General features: G+C 35.7%; 2 protein-coding genes and 1 long non-coding RNA gene across 4 annotated transcripts; 2 read left to right on the top strand and 1 right to left on the bottom strand.

The window, feature by feature from the left end:
* Nucleotides 1–1,940: 1,940 nt before the first annotated feature.
* On the bottom strand, nt 1,941–6,068 carry LOC104815021 (phospholipase D alpha 3). 2 transcript variants are annotated; one of them, XM_010543302.1, is made up of 6 exons: nt 5,986–6,068; nt 5,771–5,870; nt 5,307–5,646; nt 3,616–4,485; nt 2,683–3,393; nt 1,941–2,590 (listed from the first exon to the last, which is right to left on the bottom strand). In XM_010543302.1, exons 2-6 carry the CDS (start codon nt 5,861–5,863, stop codon nt 2,145–2,147), a joined length of 2,460 nt encoding a protein of 819 aa, XP_010541604.1. In that variant the 5' UTR covers nt 5,864–5,870; nt 5,986–6,068; the 3' UTR covers nt 1,941–2,144. The 2 variants fall into 2 exon arrangements, with proteins under 2 accessions (XP_010541604.1, XP_010541603.1); XM_010543301.1 differs by having other exon boundaries at nt 5,997–6,059.
* Nucleotides 4,378–5,388, top strand: LOC104815020. Its single transcript, XR_772037.1, has 3 exons — nt 4,378–4,452; nt 5,072–5,200; nt 5,299–5,388. It is a non-coding gene; the product is annotated as an uncharacterized LOC104815020 (long non-coding RNA).
* A 4,016-nt stretch (nt 6,069–10,084) lies between the features above and the next one.
* On the top strand, nt 10,085–11,250 carry LOC104815017 (ethylene-responsive transcription factor SHINE 2). The gene is given in 3 exon segments (XM_010543298.2): nt 10,085–10,344; nt 10,570–10,622; nt 10,625–11,250. Coding segments are annotated over 3 exon segments (543 nt in total). The 5' UTR covers nt 10,085–10,261; the 3' UTR covers nt 11,032–11,250.
* Nucleotides 11,251–13,498: the final 2,248 nt, after the last annotated feature.

Genomic DNA, 13,498 nt, shown 5'->3' with positions numbered 1-13,498 from the left:
GAAAATACAAGGGGCTGTATGTATGTATGTGTTAATATTGTTATCCCAATAAATAATCTCCTTAGCCCAACTAAGTAATCCTCTCTTCAGACAAAATAAAAATAGGAATGTGTGGTGTTGATTTTTTCAGAAAAAGAAAAATCAAAGAGATAAAAGATAAAAGCATCATTAATGTGAGTGTGTCTATCTGTATGTGGTGTCACCATCTCAATTATTCTCCAGTATAAACATAAACACTGAAATGAAAATGTGAGTTTTTCTTTGCTTGCCGTTATCCACAAGGAAAAGCGGGATGGAAGAATGAAGAAGCAACTGTCGCGTCATTCATATAATTTTGTAGTCCATCCAATAGTATGATTAAGAAAACTGACCGAAATACCCCTCAACGGATGGCATTTCTGCGTTTTTGCCACTCTCTTGCTCAGCTAGAGGGTTAAGAGCTGATATGAATCTGCAAGCAAACATCGTAGACGACAACTAGACTCGCTGAAGATCATCCGAAAGTGGTAAATGTCGCGTTCTCTGCATGATCTTCGTGCATGTGGTGTGATCATGGATTCTTTGCGGAAGACAGTAGTTTGCAGCTAATGTTTTTGCAACATTAGATCATGAACCGGAGAAGTCTGTTAAATAGGTTTTGGTTTTCTGCTAGTTGGTTCGGTTGATTTTGGTGATTTTAGGGTTCTTAGGCAGTTGTTCATCCAGTCTTCTTAATATAAGAGAGATGAATTGGTATGATTCTGTGAATGGATTTTTGTGTTCGCTACTTCATGTTTTGGGTTGATTTCAGTGGGGTTTAGGGTTCTTGCGCATTCGTTCATTCGCTCTTCTTAAGATAGGAGTGGTAAATGTGTTTGATCCTGTAGTGAAGAAAACAAGCTTCCCAGATTGATGAGAGAATGAAAGAGTTGCAGAATGGAACAATTGCAGTCAGAGCATCAAACTATTAGCGAAGCTCGAACCAAATTGCAGTTCCAGTGATGGTAGGAAAAACTTAATCTTCTTTTTCTTTTCATTTTTTTGGGGGTAAATGTTTGGCATAGGCAGGCTTAAGGCTAATCTAAGAATCACTCTTGTAGCTAAGGAGATCAATGCCCACTTTGATTCTCGGGTCTATGTTAGCCAACTCCATTACATTGTATGAGCATGAATGTGTTAAGACGAAGGAGTTGTGAAATATTGAGAACCGATGTGTGTTTTAGAAACAGATCACTCTAGGAAGATTGGTACGGCGAATGGGTAATTTGAACCTCTCATCATGTGTTTAACTTTATACGTTCTGCGATATTTTAATGGAGGGATGTTTGATCAACTTTCTTTTCCTTTTTTCCCCCTTGTGTGTGCGTTTTTGCCTCTGTGGTACTGTTTTCATATTCGGGAAGTAAACAAAGCAGCCTTTTTTCTGAGATGGTTAGCCTCTGCTGCATTAGACTCTATTTCTGCTCTTCAAACTTGTGTTCTCTTTGAACATGATTTGCTAGACCAAAATCCTACCTTCTCACTCTCCCTCTCTCTCTCTCTCTCTCTCTCTCTCTCATTTTCTCTGTACACAGTCCAAATAGAGTCCATGAAATTGACAAGAGTTCATTTTGATAGTTCTTTAACTCATTAGCTACAAATCTGGGGGGAAAAGGAGACTTGTTTCTAAGGTTGATTTGCTTTTAAGAACCCCCCTTATGTTGAACTCCTGATTTTTAATGATTTACTATGATTCTCTAACAAATAGAAGAACTGTCATGAAAAAGATATATGCATCCTATATATATGAATTGTCATTTCTGTGGTAATTTTTTTTAATTAGTTAGAGCTGAGCTATGGTTTCATAAAATTTGTGCTTTCTCCTACATTCATGTAAACATGCATCACATGACTCTATAGATACTTCCAAAGCTGCCCAAAGCAACTTCCATATAGAAAATAAAGATGATGTAGGAAGATTCTGTTGCAAAGGTCATCAATAGGTAAATCTCCAGCATTATTGTTTACAAAGCAATCGATATAATTTTCCCAGTACTCCCTTAAGTTGATGTAGTTTAATTTTCGTCTTTGTATCTGTACACATGTATATGCACGTATGTAGACTGATGACCGATAAGTACATATGTGGACAAACGTACTTACGTTCTCTTTTTTGGTTCAAGAAACTAAGTAGTGAGAATCGGGGGGAGGTAGCTGGATCTTGAGCCTAGAACCTTTGCCTTAGTATCAGGGAAGAACTCAGTCCCAGGAAGAATTGTTACTTCTCCATTATCTCCAATGGTAATCGGATAACTAAGCAAGTGACCCGGTAGATCACGATCAAGAGGGTACTCTTCAGCTGAGTATAGTCCCCAGAGTTCGTCAGCCTTGGCATTTACCATTCTAATGCATTCCTCACTTTCAGGATATTGAAAGGCATTCTTGGTGATCCTTAGATGTTCAAGCCATAGAGATATCCTGAAGCTGAATATTTGGCCCGTAGGCCTCATTTGGTTGGTTGACAGCAGATGGTGAGGTTGGAATGCCCCCATTGCGATCTCTGAATCTCTACCTCCGTCCATAGACCTTTGGTTGATGTTAGCGGATCCTATTATTATGTACTCATCGTCAACTACACGAAAACATACGCCATATGAACCCTGTTAGAAGATATTTATGATCATATTTAAGAAGTTCTCTTGGCATAAGAGATTTACGGCTTACCAATCATCATTTTGGAGTGGACATAGATCATGAATCGCCGAGATTCCTGAGCTCTCGCATAATCAGAATTGGGTTCTGGTTTCTCCGGAGGTACATACTCTCCCGCCTTTTTAACTTCTCGATTTGCAAGGCAGAAGAAAGATAAATAGTCTCTAGGATTTGCATCTAATCCTTTCTTCCGAAGTGCATTGACAACATCTGTATACATCATCTCCATTGTTCTTCTTTGCCAATCTAGTATTGCTTGAACTGATGCAGACCCTGGTTTTCCTTCAGGCCATAATGGAATCACAATATATACCGAGAACCTCTCACCTGCCTCGATTTTGCTCACGATCTTCAGGGAAATCTCTTTCGGTATCAGATGCAAGGCATTGATCTCCTCCACTGCGATGTCTTTAGAGCTCCATCCGAATGAGCTCCCTAGAAAATATTGGTTCTCGATGTAGATGAAATGCTGGGCTCTTCTTATGGCGCTTATGTAAGCATCCTGAATGCTTTTGTCAATCACATTATCTTTGCCGCTGACAAGTCCCACACTTGCAGCCTCCTGTGGATCATCCGGGAACCCTTCAACAGCTCCTCCATCTATTGACCGAAAGATTTGAACTGTCCATCCCTCGGGATCATCTTCTGGCGCGATAGGTAGCGGCGGAATCATGATCTCTGAAAGCTGAGGCATCGGAATTAGGTACCTCCTGTTGCTGCTCCCTGTTAGGAAAATTTGTCATCTCAATATACTGACCAATGAATGTGATTAACTTTTTCATATTACAATTATATATAGAATCTTAAGTTAGTGATCAAGGGGTTATGTAGAAATGGTCTGGTGGAATTGACTTAACTTTCAGTTTAAAATTGATCGGCATATGGATTAAACTTCCATTTTCACATAAAATTTTGTTTTGATTCATCGATTTTCATTTCACCAACCTTGTTTCATCCATCTCTGCTCAAAATTGTACAGAACATCCCAGGCGGGAGGCCCCTCCAGCTTGCAGTGAATATCGTGCCATGGCTCTCGTGGACCGCCTTTCTTGATGGAGGCACCGTCAAAGTTTGGTTGATGGAAATCGTTTGCATGGACCGAGTTTAAAGTACTGAAGAGAGGATGTTCTTCGGTGTCATACCTTCCATCACACAGATCAATCCCTCCAAGAAAGCTCACTATCCTCCTTTTACGAAAGCCCTCCACTTCCCCATCCACGACAACAGTCTTCTGATGGTGAGTGAACATCGTACCGACCTGGAAACCTTGAACTACAGTCTTACCTCTGTCAGGGTTTCGCGGGCAGAGGACACAACGGACTTTCGTGTTCCTGAAGTACTCGTACGTTTCTTGATCATGGGTCTGCATCAGACCGTCTCGTTTAAACACTTCTACCGATGTTCTGTCATCCCAGACAAGCATCAGAACAGCAACCCCCTCTTCTGCCTTCTTCCTCAGCAGCTCACCTAATGTAAGGTTTCCTCCGGGTTTTGGCCGGTTAGGATCTCTGATCAATGTTATCTTGGTATAAACCGACCAACCAGTGATGTATATAAGGTACTTAGCGTTCGATATCACATCGAATATCTCTTCCCAACATCTGTGGTGCTTGTAGATTACTTGTCCTCCGGCGAGAGTGATCTCTGGGAAATCTCCGAGGACGTGAGCGTCCTGATAGAGTGTGACTCTGCAACCTTCTCTCTGGTTGAAGAATGCGTTGGAAACTCCTCTGAACTCGGGAACACTTATTCCTTTGTTCCAGCCCGGGTCTCGTGTTAAGGGTATGAACTTCACTCTTACATGAATCTTAGAACCTGTTACAGAAAAAAAAAAAAAAAGTGGTTTTGTTATGTAATAGCAATATAGGCAAATGAAATGGGCAACAGGATGGTTATTAATGTGACTAGTTAGCTCAAACTAGCAAGTACCACAGGCGGGTACCCGAATTTTAGGAAATCGAGCTGCAGGACGAGGTCGGGTTCGAGTTCAGGTTTCGTCGGCCGATTATCCGTACTCACGTGCAACTCGAGCCAAGGAAAGGGTAAGGGTGGGCAGCTAAGGCCATGAGACTGTGAAGGGGCGAGATCCGAGGGGGCGGGAGGCGAAATTAAGATTTTGAGGCACCCATGAGAGGGATGAGATTCATGGGAGAATCATCAGTCGCAATGTGAAATTAGTGCTTCGTTTCGGATACGCGGAGAGAGTTGGTTATTTTTCAATTTTCGTTAAAAATTAGGGTTTCTTTTCACAAGAGAAAGGGGTTCGGACTCATCCCCCGTCACCGCCAAATACGCCCTTCTTTTCTCGTGATCTCGCCTCTTTACTTTTTTCGCATGAAATTCTTGCCAGTCGTCCCTCGCCCTGTTGGTCTTTGCTACCTCATTGCCTGATATTTCGCAGGTAATTGAACTCTGCCGCATTCCGTGGATACTCGAAGTTCGGATACCCAAAACTCGGGTATGAGACTAGATAGTCTGATCAGGATACTCGAGAGAGTGAGGCAGAGGTTTGGTGAACTGAAAAACTCGGGTGCCGACCCTATAAATTAGTGGTGAATTAAGTTTCATGTTTGCTAATGTTCCTGATTCAGTCTATGCTGACATGGGAAATCAAAATGTGTGTTTTAGGACAAGACCTCCTTGGATTGGAGCCTTGTTCTCATCCAAGATGTCGAGCCACTGGTCAAAGGTGCGGCCAGTGATGACTTCTCGGACGGGCAAATAGGCACGGCCGATGAGGGTGGCACTGATGGGTTCACTCTGTTTGAGGGTGAAGACGATTCTAGAGACGTTATGAGCCGTGTAGACGAGGAATGACTCGGACCATCTGGGCTGACGTCGTGTCCTGGTTCGAGCCACTCTCGACCTGTCTAAATCCACCGTCGCATAGAGCTCTCCTCCTCCGAGACAGTCCGTGCACGAGAGTGTTAGTCTCTTGAATTGAGATTGAATTTTCTTTCCCAATGGTTCGTTCCCCTAAATACATCAGAGAATTTCCCAAGTTAGAAAAAAAATTTGTAATTCGATACATACATACACACACTTATATATATATATATAATAAAGAGTGTAATATGTTTTGAATTTTTGTTGGTAAAACCTTGCCACATAAATTGAATCCAAAACGATGCTGCAATCTATCGATCCTATATATCTTTACGTCAAGAGTCCCATGAAGCAAATATTCCTCCATCTTTCACCTGCAAAACAAATCAAGCATATGTTATATTTCAATGCAATTATATATATATATATATATATGGCAGATATATCGATTTCATGGAAAGTAAACTTGATTACAAGATACACACGTACAAGACACAAACCTCGGGGACGATGGTTCGCCCGTACGAGGATTCTCTCGAGGAACAACCAAACAACCAAACCACCAAACAATTATGTAAAAATACGCATAGGTGTATATATATATATATATATATATATATATAGCAAGATTCTAGAAGAATCTTTTGTGGATTTACTTGTAAGAGAAGAAGTGGTGGAACCGTGAAGAAAGAGATGAACTCTTTTGATGGGTTTGGAGAATCTCGACTTCAAAAAATTAGAATCTCTTCTTAAGCCTTTTCTTGAGATGTAGTGCATCTCAACTGATTATACCTTTGACCCATCCACACTCTTTGGTCCAAGTCACTACATACATACATACATACATACATAACATACATACATGCATGCATGCATACATACACACACATATATACACACGCATACATACATACATACATTAAAAAATTATTTTATTTATTACTTGTATATCACCGTAATCTATGGGTTGTGAATTTACTCGTCTTCACGCCTTGTGTAGGAAATCAAGGCTAACCTCTGGATAAAAGAGATTTTGTTTTTTGTGTATTGCTTATCATGAATTTTAGCAATCTTCCTTATACTTGGAATTATTCTCACTGTCTTGTTTAAAAAAAAAATTGCGAATATATAAGGACCGAATGGTGTGTTAGTTTGTGTTATAATAATTTTTTTAATGACAATAAACGAATTATTAACATTTTGAACTAGTGCAATTAAAAAATTACTTTTTGTGGTTATTTCATTTTCACATACAAAACGCAACCACGTAGGCTTTCCAAAACAATGACGTGTTTAGATTAAATTAAATGCAAAGATTATTCTATGCCGACAAATACACACATACATTATTCGTTTAAAAGAAAGAAAGAAAGATTGTTTGTTTAGCCCCAAAAACTAGGGTGTGAATTTAGGTTCGAGGTTCAAAACTTGGTCTAATCCAGTTCGAAAATTAACAGATTTTGGATTAAGTTTTTTGGCCTGAAAAAATCAGGTTTTTGGATCGGGCTTAAATCGGGTTTCGGACTCGAATCAGAACAGCCCGAAAACCCAAAATTTAAAAAAAATAAAAAAAATATTTACAAAGGGAATTAAATGGGTCAGCCCGACCCGATTCGATTCTTAGACCGGAATACATAGGATTGGACTTCGAGCTTAATGATATAGACCCGAAAAAATCGGGCCAACCCGAGTCCAAGCCCAAAACCTTCGGGTTGAGTGCAGGTTCGGGCCGGAACAGCCCGATTGACACTCCTACCCAAAACTGATGATAATTAGGTGTAAAAAAGAAAAGACTTTTCTAACCAAATGAAAAATTCACACCAATCAATCACCAATTTTAGGTTGTGATAAGTTGGTGCTTTTAAGATGGGAAGAAAACATCCAAGTTTTACTGGTAAAATAACATACAAAGAATTCTTTTACCCAGATTCAAATCCAAACGTCGGGAGAGATATTCATCCGAATTTATCCGATTCTTTAAAAGATATAGTTACGCCAAAAGTTCGGTTACACTAAAAGTTCGGTGAACTACAAGATTATAAAAAAAAACGGAAAGAAAATTGGATAGCCATTAAAATCAGATTTGATGTCAACAATTAGATTGTAATGATTATAAAAATAGCTAAAGTTTTTAGAGTTTTTTTTTGTTTGTTCACGTATACGATTGTATTATGGAACATACGAAAACTTAATTTTTAAATCAATGGCTTAAAAAAACAAAAATTAAAACAAATTTTAACATAAAATCAAATTTTAAAATCTCAATCAATCATGATATTATTTGTCTACATACTTTTATTTTTGCTCTCTAATCAAATATAAAGTGAACTCTATTTTCAACTCGAGATTTGTAGAACCGACCATCAACTGTAATTGTACTTTGACCATTAATTTGCCAGCCCATAAAATTGATATCATGTAAAACCGACCACCGTTTATTAACTCGTTAGGTGAAAAAAAGATCGAGATTACACCAAAAAAAAAAAAAGATCGAGATTACTACATATGCTATCAACTCGTATATTTAAATTTTAACCTAATTTTTTTCAATGTGAACTTAATTATAATAAATAAATGTTATTAGAATTGAGTTCTTTTTTTTTAACAAATATAAAATGGAAGTGTTTCTTCGACTAATCGACCGACTCATGCGTGTGACTTGTGTGTAGAAGTTCTCGGATTTTATATTAATATTTGTAATTTATTTCAATTCATGTTTAGTTGCTTCAGTTACTACTATACACCAAATTTGTTTTGCTGAATTTGTATGATGATTACTAAATTAAAACGGTTAATTTTATTTGGGTATTGATTGATTGCAATTTAAACTAAAATATATATTTTGATTTTCGATTTTTTTATCTGTAATCGAGTTGGTTGAAACTTTATTTTTTTTAAATCTCCCGTTCCGAAAAGTGTATATATATATATACATATATATATATATATATATATATATATTTAATAATTATTATAGTAAAATTTTCTGCAAAAATTCTGGTAAAAACTTTACCGTCTTATTAGTATAAAAAACATTTTAATAATTATTATAAATTTAAAATACAAATTGCATCGCCAATTGATTTTCAGGGTCAAACTATGATATTGAATACGATAAGAATCCCATTTTTATACGTTTGGTCTTTTTCCCCTAATTAATCACCATTCGCTTGAAAGATTTGAGGAAATAGTACATGTTCCAGCATTTAATTAAAAAAACAATCAAAAAAATTATCAATTAATCTACATATTTACAAGTTCTTAATTTACGTCCCTTTTCATTACCTTAAGGTAAAAAGGGGATTATCTTAACGTAAATTGCAAAGTCGGCCAAAATTTGGCTACACTCTTAAGATAGAAATTATATATTTCTCAGGTTAGCCCAAAGAAATGTCTTTTCCACACACACACATGTATATATATGTGTGTATAACACATGCATGTGACCAAATAAAAGATGGTATAGTTTATATTATATTCATTTATTTATAAATTAGATGTTTGGAAGAAAAATGGTAAATGTTGGTGAAGTAATTTAATTAGCTTAATGTTTAAATCCGTCATGGTCTGCTTTAGAAGGTGTAAACTTTTAATGCGCCAACTACCACTTGTAGAAATGTCCGTGGACTTTTACCTTTCACACCCACCGACGATTCTTTAATATATATATATATATATTTATAATTATTTAAAATTATTTTAGTTTTTCAAAATTTTAATTATTATTCATATATCTTTATTAGACTCTTACATAATCGTACTTTCATGCCTTCCCTTTCATTAACTTCACTGACTTGTTCGTTTTCCTCTCTCTCTTCTAGACATGTATATATCAAGATTAAAATCATGGACTATGTACAAATTCTATCACTCTTATGATTTCAAATGACGTGTGACAAAAAAAGGTATGATATGTATGAGTTATCTACTGACAAAATAAAATGCAAAAATTAAATAAATAATAATAAAAAAGAATTGGAAACAAATTTATTATTATATCTATTTTTTGTCGTTACATTATAACAAAAATGACTCGAATATTTAAAAAAAATAAAAAAAAATATAGATACAATTAATATTTACAATATTTGATATAATAATATTGTATCCATTGTTATTTCTAATCATATCTCAAAATTAATATTTTATTCTAATAATATATTTGTTTTTTTTCATCAGTATTCACAATTGATTATGAAAGAATTGAAATGAGGATAAAAAGAAAAACATCGTGCTAATTAATGGTAATTTTCAAAGTTATTAATAAATAATATTGTCATTGGCCCTAATTAAAAATATTAATTTTGTGAGACTTGGTGTGATTAATCGAACTATACGATATTCGACGATTTTGAAGTCCTGTCTGAAACACTGTACATGTCTGCTAGTTATACTGAGATATGTCATATCATATGCATATTATAGGCGATAACTTCAGAGGAAGACTGACTGAAACATATAGTAATATAATATATATATATATGTGCATATATGTTTTTACTTGCATGCATATAGAGATATATGTCACGAGAGAGAGGAAAGGGTAGGGTGAGTGTATAAATAAGAGAGATAATTAAAGGGAGACTCGCAAAAAGTACATGAGAAGCAGCTGAAGAGAGAGAGAGAGAGAGAGAGAGAGAGAGAGAGAGAGAGAGAGAGAGTCTTGTTTTCTAACTGAGTTGGATCGCGTCAGATGGAAGAACAGAGATCATAGAAGACAATAGAAGAAGAACAAGAAGAAGTGTCTTAATACAACCTCAAAGAAATGGTACAGAATGCAAAGAAGTTCCGAGGAGTTCGGCAGCGGCAGTGGGGTTCCTGGGTCTCTGAGATTCGTCATCCTCTCCTGTATTTCTCTCTCTCTCTCTCTCTCTCCCCCTCTCTCTCTGACATATATATATATATATTTGTATGGTATACATGCAAATTCACTGCTTATTCGATTAAAATTTTTCATTTTCAAAATTCATACACATGTATACCAAGGTTAATTTGGACATTTCCCCTTTTTCCCTGCATTTATATATATATACGCATATATATATTTATATATTTTGTGTGAGTGGTGTTCAGGAAGAGAAGGGTGTGGTTGGGGACGTTCGAGACGGCTGAAGCGGCGGGGCGGGGCCTCACGGCCAAAACGCCAAGACGAACTTCCCCGCCGGCAAATCCGACGGCTCTCATCAGACGGACGTTAACTCGCCGGTAATGTCCCACAAGGCTTTGTCCGAACTCCTAAACGCCAAGCTACGGAGAAGCTGCAAGGACAAGGCGGCGCCGTCACTGACGTGCCTACGTCTCGACACCGACAGCTCCCACATCGGCGTCTGGCAGAAACGCGCCGGGTCGAAACCGAGTTCGAACTGGGTCATGCGTGTCCAACTCGGTGCCTTCGATAACGCACGTGCCGATTCGAAGAAGAAACAAAACGACGACGTTGAGGAGGAGGAGGAGGATGGAATGGCCATGCAGATGATGATAGAGGAGTTGCTCAATTGGGGTTGTCCTAATCTGCTTCCATTTGAGTCTAATTAAGATTACTAAGAAAGAAAAAAAAAACATCAGCAATAGTAATTATGGGTATTTTCTTGAATTCTAATGTTTTTTACAACTTTTTAGTGTGCATAGGTAAAAAAAAATTTGTAAGAAAACATAAGAATTATTTAGTTTATAGTTTAAACGGAGTGCAGGGTATGATGTCTTTAATAATAAATTAATAGTAATAATAACAACAACTATAATAATAATTGTTCTTGTGCAACGAGATATTACGTGTCTATATATAATATAAGGAAATACCTTTTAAAAAGTTGTGAGAAAATATGAAATTCTCATTTAAGTACAGTATCATATTTCAATTTATTGAATAATTACCAAAATGTCGTCTCCAAAATGTCATACTTTTTTACTATTATATTACCACTGTTAGAAAAATACATAGATTATTTTTCAAATAGTTCGGTTTATATTATATATATATATATATATATATATATGTGCGTGTATATTAATTCAAGAGTCAAGTAGTTGGATGGTAAATAATAGTTAGAATTAAATGCAAAGGGCGGAAACTGTATGACAATTAAAATACGAAAGGGACTTGTCACTGATTTTCCAATTCGAATGTGTCAGTGGAGAGGAAAAGGCTCGAAATGTACTCTCTGAATAAGCTCGAAGTTTTTACTACATGACATGGTCTCTGTCTTTTTTGGGGACCAAACCTTGTCATGTTTTTTTAATATACCCCAAAAAATCCATCAAGCATTCGGTCCAATTATATCTTTTACGGTTTAGAAACAATCTTTATACTGCAATTAAATTGCGCATCTCAGGAGTCGAGCCGACCACTTTAAACTAGAGGTAAACACGGGTCGGATACCTGGAAATTTGAGGATACCCGAACCCGAACCTGAACGTCTCAGGTTATATATTTTATTACCCGATCTCGTACGCATGAAATCGGCGGATATCCAAACCCAAAAACCTGTGAGATAATTATCGGATACCCGAGAGTACCCGAACCCAAATATTTGTAATTATTTTCAATCAATTTTTTAAAATATAGTTATATATACATACTCAAAATCATTCAAAATAAATTTAAATTGTATTTATATCTAAAATAAATTTATTTTAAAAAAATACATCATAAATATATCCAATAATATCTATATAATTATTAATATTAAATAAAATAACACAAAATCTAATAAAAAATCTAAATTTTAAAACATAATTTTTTATTATCCGAATACCCGAAGGTACCCGTGAGATAATAACCATTACTCGAACCCGAATTCAAAAACTCGCGTATTCCAATATTAATAACTGATCTCATATCTCGTTCGCTCGGATACCCGACCCTCGTGCCGGGACAGATACTCGAAATTCGGATATTTTTGTCCACCCCTACTTTAAACGTATAATGATCCGCTTGGCAATCCGACTTTCTCAAACATCTACCGCTCGACCACTATAAAATGGGTCAAACTTTGTCATGATAAATCTTTTTTTTTTTTGTGAACATGTTTTTAGAGTTGTTGAGTATTTCGTCCCTTTCAGATTTTGGGAATCTAACATTTTGTGTTAGGTTTCTGTCCCTTTTTTTAATCCATAAAAGCTTTCATTTACATTATTATTCATTATTTTTTTGGAATAATCTAATACCATAAACCGAAATACAAACTAATTTCGAAATGTAAAAAGGTCAACAAATGTTTTGATCCTAGGCTGGACAGCAGAACGAATCATCAGTTGGAAAAATAAAAACACAATCGGATATCATTGACGTCTGAATTTATTACTCCATCCGTTTTAAAATATTTGTAGTTATAGGTATTTCACATTTTTAAGAAAAGGGAAAAAAAATCATGCATATCCTTATTTAATATTTTTATTGATGATAAAAACAATGTTATCATTAATAATTTCTTGGAATTTAGTAGGAATAAAATTGAAAATTATTATAAAAAATGTCTTGAAAATGTAGAATGATAAATATTTTGAAACATGTGAAATAACCTAAAACAACAAATATTTTGAAACGGAGGGAGTAGTATTTATATATTGCTATGGTTTTACTTTTTAGGCTTTTATGTTGTTGAAATTTATTTGATGGAATAAATAAATTAGGGGAAAATTTATGTTTTGGAGTTGCTGCTCAAACTTAGTAAAAGAGATTATTAATGGCATGCGAAAACAAAAGGTTTTTGGGATTCTAAGACATAGGGTTTAGGTTTTATAGTTCTTTCTTTTTTGGTAAATGTATTTTTTTTTTGGCGAAATTGGTAAATGTAACAAAGGGTTGATCTAGTTTTCATATTTCGTATAATTCGTTGTTATATGGTTTTCAGTTGTTGGAATAGTGTGATAATAAAAAGAGTCTATTTATTACAAATTTGTCACTCATATCTGATTTTTCATCTCATAGTTATTTTTCAGTTTTCATATGTGGACGATTCAAAATAATGTTAGGCTGGTGAAGCTTCATGAACTCTTTCGC

Source organism: Tarenaya hassleriana, unplaced genomic scaffold (genome assembly GCF_000463585.1).
Source record: "Tarenaya hassleriana unplaced genomic scaffold, ASM46358v1 Cleome22, whole genome shotgun sequence".
In the NCBI taxonomy this organism is placed as follows: Eukaryota; Viridiplantae; Streptophyta; class Magnoliopsida; order Brassicales; family Cleomaceae; genus Tarenaya; species Tarenaya hassleriana.
This window is presented reverse-complemented; position numbering and strand designations above follow the sequence as displayed.